Consider the following 9,600-nt stretch of genomic DNA (forward strand, 5'->3'; position numbering starts at 1 on the left):
TCATGTTTTCAAGGTTACCATGTGGTAGCAGGCATCAGTATTTCTTTCCATGACTGAATAATAATCCATTGTTTGGATAGACCACATTTTATCCGCTCACCAGTCGATGGACATTTGGATTGTTCCCTCTTTTTAGCTATTATAAATAATGCTGCTACGAATATTCATGTAAAAGTTTTTCTGTGGACAGTTCTGTTAGGTTTATGCCTAGGAGTGGAGTTTTTAGATCATCGGGTAACTCTATACTTAATTTTTTGATACACTGACAAACTATTTTTGGAGCCTGAGCTTTTGGAATTCTCTGTTCCTCCTTTAATGAAATCATCTGGTTCTTGTCAAGGGATCATTTAGAGACATTGAGTCATTTTGAATGAATGTTTTCTCACAAATGAGGGAGCCGGTAGACGGAGTTTTGAAACAAAGCAAAACAAGATGGATCGTGACTTATTTTATTATGGATTTTTATGTACATATCTATACTAGATCAGATCTCTCTGAAGGAAGGAACTGGGTCTGTTTATCATTGTATTTGCCAGAGACCCCAGGCATTCAAAAAATATTTCCTGGATCAATTGATAAGGCATGGTTCCTATCCTCGGGAGAATTGTATTTCATGGTAGAGACCAAAAGGGAAGTACAAATAAAATCCTGGAGGGTATCCTGGAGTTGGGGTGAGTCTTGCTCCCATGGGAGCCAGGAGGTGGAAGTCCCTTTCAGACCAAGGCGGGAAAGTGGAAGATGTTGGGGAATGTGAGCGGCCACGCAAGGCTGGAGTGGAGGGTACATGAAGTAGACAGGGAGGAGATGAGGGGCCAGGAGCTCTTGGGTCCGGACAGAGGGCTCAGCCATCGTGAAGGGGGCAGCAGAGGAGTAAAGGGTATGGTTGATGGTTGCTGACCACAGGTGGCAGAAGGGGCGGGAGTAGGAGAGGAGAACACCCAGCAGGGAGACCTTTGGAGGCTTCTGAGTCAGCCCTACTTGAGAGGACTTTAGCAAGGCTTTGAAGATCCTTTAGGGGAACTCCTAGATCTCCATCGAAGAATAACTTAGGGCATTAATTCATTCTGTTGCACACACATTGTTTTATCACGTGTGAGGGAGTCCATTGATTGCTAGCGTCAAATAAAGACAAAAACAGAATTGAAAGGAGGGGGAAGAAGGAGAAAAACCTGTGAACCGGGAACTCGTTTTGCAGATTTTAGGGTACACAACTTAGCTTGCAGCTAGTAAAGAGGTCAGTGTGATAATCCTATCATTTGATGGGCCAACTAGGCATATCAGAGGACTCCCTCCCAGTCTTCTGTGGATGCTTCTGGAGACTTGGAGGGTTTAGTGGTCACGAGTGGCACTGTACAGATCTCCCTTGACTTCCTTGACTTAGGTTGGAGCTATGCCCTGATAAACTCATCTTAAGTTAAAAATACCATGAATCAAACCATCATACATTGGGGACCTCCTGTACAGAGGTGACCAAAGTCCTTGCACCTCTGCTTTGGTTAGGCCAGCCTACCCCGCCTCTCTCATGAAGATCTCTAATCCCTGATATTTGTACTGATCTGAGTTTTCTTGGACCCTTTTGTTCCTTCATTGTTCCATAACTACCCCTGTTCCTTACGGAGAAAGAAAGATACCACCTGTTCTGACTAGGCTGTGTGACCTCGGACAAGTCTGGCCTCAGCCTTCTCATTTATAGAATGGAGGGGACAGGGACTCAGGCGTGATTCATTTGCCTCACTGTGGCCTCGTGTTCACGAGCAAGGACCTTGGAGGTGAAAGGCTTGGCTTTGAGTCTTGACTCTGTCACTTCCTAGCAGTGTGGCCTGGAACAAAGCACTTGAACTTTGAGCCCCAACTTTGTTTTTCATCCGTGGAATGTGATTGGTAACACCTGCCGGGGAGTGCTTAGCTGTGCAGCAGTGACCATGACAACCCCCTCCCCACTAATGACTAAAGATTTTTGAGTGCCCATTGGTCACAGAGCCTGGTCGCTGGGACTCTGAAGGGTTCTGATTCTGTTTAGCTCAGGGGCGCATGCCTGTTTCTAGCTCTGTCCCATCACTGCATTGTGATGGTTTTGGCTGGCAGAGCAAGGTCCTGATTTTGTTTCCTGGGCTGGGGGCGGTTTGCTCCTTCTTTGTCTATTTCACCTGCCATGGGAACAGGGAGGCCCGGTGGCTGATGCCTAGGAATTCCCTGGTGGGCTTTTACCACATGAAATGTGCGGTTGGTCGTCAGTGGGCCCGGGGCCACGATCAGGTTTGAAAGCCTTGGCTCTGAGATCTGCTGGCTGGGAATGGAGCCCAGTGCAGAAACTCTGATTTTGCCTCCTCCTCCAAACCCCAGGGGATCCCTGACACAGACAGTCACCGTTTCAGAGCTTCCTTTATGCCGTGTGGTTTCTAGGTGCTGCCACCCCCAGAGTGCGGGGTCCCTGAAAGCACACAGATTCACTGAAGGCTTCAGTGGCTTGGAGAATTTCTGTTCAATGAGTCTGTCACACCTGTTTCATGCCAGGTGCTGTGCTGGGCACTGGGGATAATGTAGAGGCTCAAATGACCCTCTTTACCCTCAACTTTGTATGGAATTATTGGAGGGGATAAAGGCAGTCCCTAAGAAATTTCTTACCCAGAGTCTGGTGCACATCGTGTCAGAGAAACGGCATTACATCCGGTAGAAAAGGACCCTGAGAGCTCCCTACATGCGAGACTCGCACACCTCAGTGAGCACGTGAATGACCCGGAGATCCCGCGAGAATGTGGAGTGTGGTTCAGTAGATCGGGGTGGGGCATCAGAGTCCATATTTATTTATTTATTTATTTATTTATTTATTCCTTCCTTCCTTCCTTCCTTCCTTCCTTCCTTCCTTCCTTCCTTCCTTCCTTCCTTAATTTGAGAGAGAGCGTGTAAGCAGGGGGAGGAGCAGAGGGAGAGGGAGAGCATCTCAAGCAGACTCCTTCTGAGTGTGGAGTGCGATGTTGGGCTCAATCCCATGACCCACGAGCTCATGACCTGAGCGGACATCAAGAGCCTGATGCTTAACTGACTGAGCCACCCTGGCACCCCCAGAGTCCATATTTCTAATAAGCTGGTGAGGCTGTGCTGCAGGCCCCGGTCTACACTTTTGAGTCCCAAGGTTCTAAACTAGTGGTTCTCAGCGCTGACTGCACATGAGAACCACCCGGGGGAGCTTTTCAAAACATACCAAGCTGTGGACATTCCACTAAGTAAAAAGAAGCCAAAGCCTTCTCAAAAGGCCACATATTGTATGATTCAATTTGTATGAAATGTCCAGAATAGAGAAATCGAGAGACAGTAGATTCCTGCTTGTCTAGGATTGGGAGTGGAGGAGATGAGGGGAGTAATGGGAGGTTGGTTCTTCCTGGGTGATGAAAATGTTTTCTCATTTTTAAAAAATTTTGTGAATTATTGGGGCGCCTGGGTGGCACAGTCGTTAAGCGTCTGTCTTCGGCTCAGGGAGTGATCGCGGCGTTCTGGGATCAAGCCCCACATCAGGCTCCTCCGCTGGGAGCCTGCTTCTTCCTCCCACTCCCCCTGCTTGTGTTCCCTCTCTTGCTGGCTGTCTCTCTCTCTGTCAAATAAATAAATAAAATCTTTAAAAATAAATAAACATAAAAAATTTTGTGAATTATAGTCAAGACCACTGAAGTGTGCAATCTAGAAGGGTGAACTTTATGGTATGTGGATTATGTCTCAATAAATTTGTCATTTAAAAAAACAAGAATCTGGGGTGAGGGAGCTAGATGTTGGTAGAAATAAATCTTTCCCAGGTGGTGCTCATGTGCAGGCTAGGCTTAAATGCTCTAATCCAGTGATTCTCTAAGTAGGTTCCTCCGACCAGCATCAGCATCTCTTGGGAGCTTGCTAGAAATGCAGATTCTTGGGCTCCACCCCAGACTTACTGAAGCAGAAACTTGTGTTTTGAGACTTGTCTCAGGTGAATCTGATGCTTTTTGAGACCAGAACCTGCATGGCTAATGCATTATTTTAAAAATACAGACAGACCTGGACTTGCAGCCCCGTTCCACCAGTTCTTTTTTTTTTTTTTTTTTTAAGATTTTATTTAGTTAGCAGAAAGAGAGAGATTGAGAGGAGAGAGAGCACAAGCAGGGTGAGCAGCAGAGGGAGAGGGAGAAGCAGGCTCCCTGCTGAGCAAGGAGCCTGACATGGGGCTCGATCCCAGGACCGGGAGATCATGACCTGAGCCGAAGGCAGACGCTTAACTGACTGAGCCACCCAGGTGCCCCCAGTTCCCCCAGGTCTATTGTGTTACCATGGTTATGTGACTTAACCCCTCTGTGCCTCAGTTTCCTCACATAAAAAGGTGGATTGCTTCCTCTTAGGAGAGAGCTGTGAAGATAAAATGAATGAATATGTTTGAGATGCTTTGGATAGTACAAGGCCCATAGTAGGTCAGATGTTTGAGAAGAGTCTTCTGTAGCTTCTGTGCCGGGATTTTGATGGGGAGTTGCAGGTGGCGGTGGGGAGAGGGCAGGCGGGGAAGAAGGCTGAAGGAGAGAGGACTGCCGTTCAGATAGGTTGTGCATTTGTTGCCTGCAGTGGGTAGATGTTTGCTCTGGGCTCATTGTTGATGTGAGAGCCTGGTCAACTGAGCACCGGAGCCCGTCAGCTAGTTAGAGCAGAAAGGTTCTCTCATTGGCTGTCACAAGGCGTGAAATTGTTCCCCAGAATCTCCATGAACCAGAGGACTGGCTTTGGTGCTCAAGAATGAGAAGTCAATGGAGAGGTTTTGAGAGTGATATTAGGGAGGGCAGGTGCTTTCAAATAACTTGAGCTCACTGAACGCTCCTCAGAACACTATGAGTTAAGTATGGTAATACCCTCCCTCTCCCTTAAAAAAAATTCATGGAGAAATGAGAGCTGGGAAAAGCTACATGACTTGACCAAGGTTGCAGGACCAAGAGCAGGTAGGAGGAGCTTTGGGCTTCTGCTCTTCCAGGTAAAACACCACCTCTTGGGTCATTCAGGGAGAATTTGGGGACTCAGAGGTTCTCAGGGGCAAGTGGGCTGCCTTGGAATGAAGTCGGGGTGTTTGATAAAAACACAAACTCCCGGACCCACGGCAGACCTGCCGGATGAGAATCTCTAGTGATGGAGCCTGGGCACCGGCATTCTAACCCTCGTTCTAGATGCTGCTGCCACATGGCCAGGTTTGGGAACAACTGGAGGTGTGTCCTATCACCTGGTGACCTTCCTTTCCTCCTGACCATCTTCCTCCATCCCTCCTGTGCTTCCCATGTCCCAGGGCTGCTCAGGTTCTCCGAATCAGCTCCCCTGTGAAAATTCCATTAAACTCTCAACCCAAACACGGTGGGGCGTCCGTCTGCACATTTGAAAGGGTGGGGAATCGGTGGTCACGCTCTCAGCCGAGTGTCTCTGAGCGAATGACATGACACAGATGTTCATCAAGGCCGATCAGCTGCCACAAAGAAGCCAGCACTGTTTCCGCTCCTCACACCCTGAGCAGGCGGGCTGTTCACTTTCTCTGCGAAATGTGTCTTCTCTCTGAAAGCTGGAAGCGCGGAGCTGAGGCTCACCCAGGGAAGAGCACAGCCGCCTCCTCTCCCCACAGGGGGCTCCCTAGAACAGCTGGGCTTGCCACACCTCTTTGAGCTTCTGGTATCTTCTATATAACCTGGGCACAGAGTTGCCTTTGAAAACTCCAATTAAGGCTCTTTTTCTTTTTTAATTAATGTTTTTATTGAGGTATAGTTGGCACCATGCTACATTACTTTCACGGGCTAAAAACCGCAATTAGGGCTCTTGATCTTAGCAGACTACTTTGCCCCAAGGATCTTTAAAACCTAGAACAGTAATAACAAACATTTTAAAGAGAAGCCTTTTTTTTTTTTTTTTTAGATTTTATTTATGTATTTGACAGAGAGCTCGTGGATGCACAAGCAGGGGGAGAAGCAGGCAGAGGGAGAGGGAGAGGCAGGCTCTCCACTGGGCAAGGAGCCCAGTGCGGGGCTCCATCCCAGGACCCTGGGATCATGACCTGAGCCGAAGGCAGACGCTCACCCAGGTGCCCCTAAAGACAGAAGCTTCTTTAAAGGTTTCTCTGCCTCCCACCTCTGAGGCTTGGGAGCAGCAACCCTGCCAAGAAGATGGGGAGGAGATGAAGACGGCCCTTTTCTCAGGCCCCTGTAGATAACATGTCGGGCTCACAGCTCCCTGGGTGTGTGTGGGGGGGGCGGGGGCAGGTGCGCCTGGAGCAGGCGTGCCCTTGCTGGAAGAGGAGGGCACGTGGGACTCCTGCCCCATGTTAGCGTGGCTGGCTGGGGATTTTGTCTGGGGTGCCTGGAGCCTCCCGGGTGTGGATCTCATATGCTCCCACCCATCCTTAAGGGCTCCCACGCCATCATCTTCAGGCCCTGCCTTGAAATGGAATCTGTGCCCCTCCCCCAAGGCCTGTACCTCCTCTCCTACCATCTCGGTCTCCCTGCTCCTCATTTATCCCCAGTGCCCTTCTCTGTTGGCTCAGGCCATTTGCAGAAGTGGAAGGGGAGAAGGGGCTTCTTTGCAAAAGAGTGTGCCTATGGATTGCCATGGTTCCCAGGACAGAGGCCAAAATCCTTAACTAGGACAGCTTAAGGTCAGGCCATGCTAAATTAGGGGGGAAAATGTATGTTTGTGGGTTTGTAATTACAATAATAATAACATAGGGAAGTGGGCATCAGATCTTTTTAGTTCCTCCAGTGCTCGAGCTCTCTGGGCTCTGTGCCCGCTGAGCCTTCCGCCCAGAACCCTGCCTGCCACCTGCCCATCCCCGGATCTCAGACCCGTGGCCCCCAGGCTGGATTAGTCTCCCCCTCCCATGCTCTCATTGCATCTTTTCCTTCATGGCCCCCACCGCAATTTAGAGTTATTCACCTATGTGATTTTTAGATTAATATCCATTTCCCTTCTAGACCTTACACTCCATGAATGCAGAGGCCATGTGTCGCCCCTGAACTTAGTCAGGGGGGGGGGTGTGGAGCAGGCTCGGCATTTGGTGGACAATTGCTGAACAAAGGAACTAAAGCTTCGAGATGCCCAGTGTTGGGGATCGCTGCCTACATGGAAACTTCTAACCAGAGCCCTGGCTATGTGCACGTCTTAGCTCAGAATTCTTTTTTTTTTTTTTTTAAAGATTTTATTTATTTATTTGACAGAGATAGAGATAGCCAGCGAGAGAGGGAACACAAGCAGGGGGAGTGGGAGAGGAAGAAGCAGGCTTCCAGCGGAGGAGCCCGATGTGGGGCTCGATCCCATAACGCCGGATCACGCCCTGAGCCGAAGGCAGACGCTTAACCGCTGTGCCACCCAGGCGCCCCTTCGCTCAGAATTCTATACAACATATCATTCTGTGTGGTTTTTCTATTAAGATTTTGTGACTCTCAATATTTTAAATGGTCCCGAACTCTTGGAGACCATTCTTCCTAACTTGGGTTTAGTTGCACGAGGTCTAAAGTGATTGCCAAGAGGCATCCCCAGCAGTCCCGGCCATTTAGTGCCCTGTGTGGGGCCTGCACGCAGCCCACGTTTCCGTTGTTTTCCAGAGTGCTGTGGTTTTGATCGTGGTTACGGGGGCGCTCAGAGCAGCTGAATCAGTGCTTGGCTGGGTTTCTTGTTCCGTGTGTGTCTTAGTCGTCTCCCAGCCTGGGTTCCTTTAAAGGGCACTGGGCCATGGTGACCTCACTGGAGAATACTTAAGCCAGTGACCATGTCTCTGGTGACATGAGCCCTGTGGTCTCTTTCGGGCAGGACACGGTAGGTGGCTTCTCTGTGACATGGTGAGTGATCCATGTCACTGGGAAGCTGTCTTCTCCTGCAGTGTTGGTTCAACCACAGATGAGAACCGCCCCCCCCCACCCCGGCACAATCCATCTTCTCCATATCTTTCAAGTGGAAATTGGGGAAGAATCCCTTTTGATTGTCACCGTTGCCTGGTCCTTTCTGCAGGTCGTGACCCAATAACCAATTCTGAAACTAAACGTGTGGGCCCTCCCCAGCATTTAGAAGGAACAGAAAGAGGGGCACCTGGCTGGCTCAGTTGGTAGAGCACGTGACTCTCGATCTCAAGGTCTTGAGTTCAAGCCCCATGTCGGGCATGGAGCCTACTTAAAAAAAAAAAAAGAGCAGAATGTAATACACATAGTGAAAGAAAGTATTTTTTGGTGAAACTTCTCTTTCAGGTGTGTGGGCATGCTTGCAATCTTCTAATAGCATATATTTCTTATAGTCAAAAATATCCAGTCACCACATTTTATAGCCTGTCTCACTCGGGCTTGACAATGTCACTACCACCTCTGTTTTGCTTCTTCTTAAGGTATGCAAAATCCAGTCAGATCAAGACCGTGTCAAGCAGCAAGATATTTTTTAAAGGAAGTAGATTTCGATATAGGTGGGTACCTGTGGTTCCATTTTGATGGTGGGTTGGGGTGGGGGCACCCATTTACTTTTTGAATATTTTGCTTATAAATCAGTGTGCTTTGGTTCGTATGCCTGTTTTGGTCCTCCTTTTTCATTCCACTCATGTCTGACAGTCATGGGTCCCCCTCAAATGCCATAGTAACTTCTCTGATGGAGGAAGAGAAGGTATGGATTTCTAGAGTGGATCAGGCCATTGTGAAGTTAAAAAAATACACATGCACACCCCTCCCCTTCTGCTCTGAGTGTGCGTGCACACATGTTGTGTTTTTCTTTTACAGTGGTAAAGTTGCCAAAGAGGTGGTGGAGGCCAGCTCTAAAATCCAGAGGGAGCCTCCAGAGGTACACAGGTAAGCGGGGTCGTCCTGGGCTCTGGGAGGCTTCTGGGATGGACAGAAGGATTTCAAGCTTGCTTTGCCAAATTATCTATAACAGGAGGGGGCGTAAGGGCCCCAGCTGCCTTTACCTGTGTCAGTGTGGGCATGTCTGTTTCCAGGCACGTCCCTCTTGCTGTCCTGGAAATCTCCCAGGGACAGACCTGACAGGGCCATGGCGTGAGTGTGGCCCGACTCTGTTTTGAGTTGCTTGCTCTGTGGGGAGTCATTGGCTTGGTTGGGCCTGGAGAGTCACATGAACAGTGTGTGTGACGCACAGCGGTGTCATCTTCTGGCCGAGTCTGTTGTCCTGTCCTCTTAGAACTGCTCTCTGTTCCTGCCTCTGTTCATCAGACGTGGCCAGTACCCACTGGCCCAGCTTCTCTTAGACTATTTCACACGAGGAAGGCAGGGGGTGCTCGTCTCTCCTGGGGCTCCTCACTCCCAAAGGTCACTCAGAGGGGTGCCGGGGTGGCGCAGTCGTTAAGCATCTGCCTTCGGCTCAGGGAGTGATCCTGGCGTTCTGGGATCGAGCCCCACATCAGGCTCCTCCGCTGGGAGCCTGCTTCTTCCTCTCCCACTCCCGCTGCTTGTGTTCCCTCTCTCTCTGGCTGTCTCTGTCAAATAAACCAAAGGTCACTCAGAGGAATGAGGAACATCGTCGTTGGTGGTTCAAGAGTCCGCATCTTCATAACGTGGCTATGTGCCGTTCTGAGGAATTAAATATTCTCTTGGTCACGTTGGACTTTATATCACCACGACACATAGATCATTG

General features: G+C 49.3%; 1 protein-coding gene and 1 non-coding gene across 2 annotated transcripts in view; both read left to right on the forward strand.

Annotated features, from left to right (window-relative positions):
• The window catches only part of LOC103667621 (FERM domain-containing protein 3), an 81,690-nt gene extending 72,330 nt beyond the window's left edge, over positions 1–9,360 (forward strand). Inside the window, exons 10-11 of the mRNA XM_008695796.2 lie at positions 8,351–8,425; positions 8,733–9,360. Of these exons, the coding sequence (XP_008694018.2) occupies positions 8,351–8,425; positions 8,733–8,805 (148 nt within the window). The 3' untranslated portion in view covers positions 8,806–9,360. The remainder of the gene's footprint in view (positions 1–8,350; positions 8,426–8,732) is intronic.
• Positions 8,060–8,132, forward strand: TRNAE-CUC. The gene has a single exon. It is a non-coding gene; the product is annotated as a tRNA-Glu (tRNA).
• Positions 9,361–9,600: the final 240 nt, after the last annotated feature.

This window comes from Ursus maritimus, unplaced genomic scaffold, assembly GCF_017311325.1.
Source record: "Ursus maritimus isolate PB19 unplaced genomic scaffold, ASM1731132v1 scaffold_34, whole genome shotgun sequence".
NCBI lineage: Eukaryota > Metazoa > Chordata > Mammalia > Carnivora > Ursidae > Ursus > Ursus maritimus.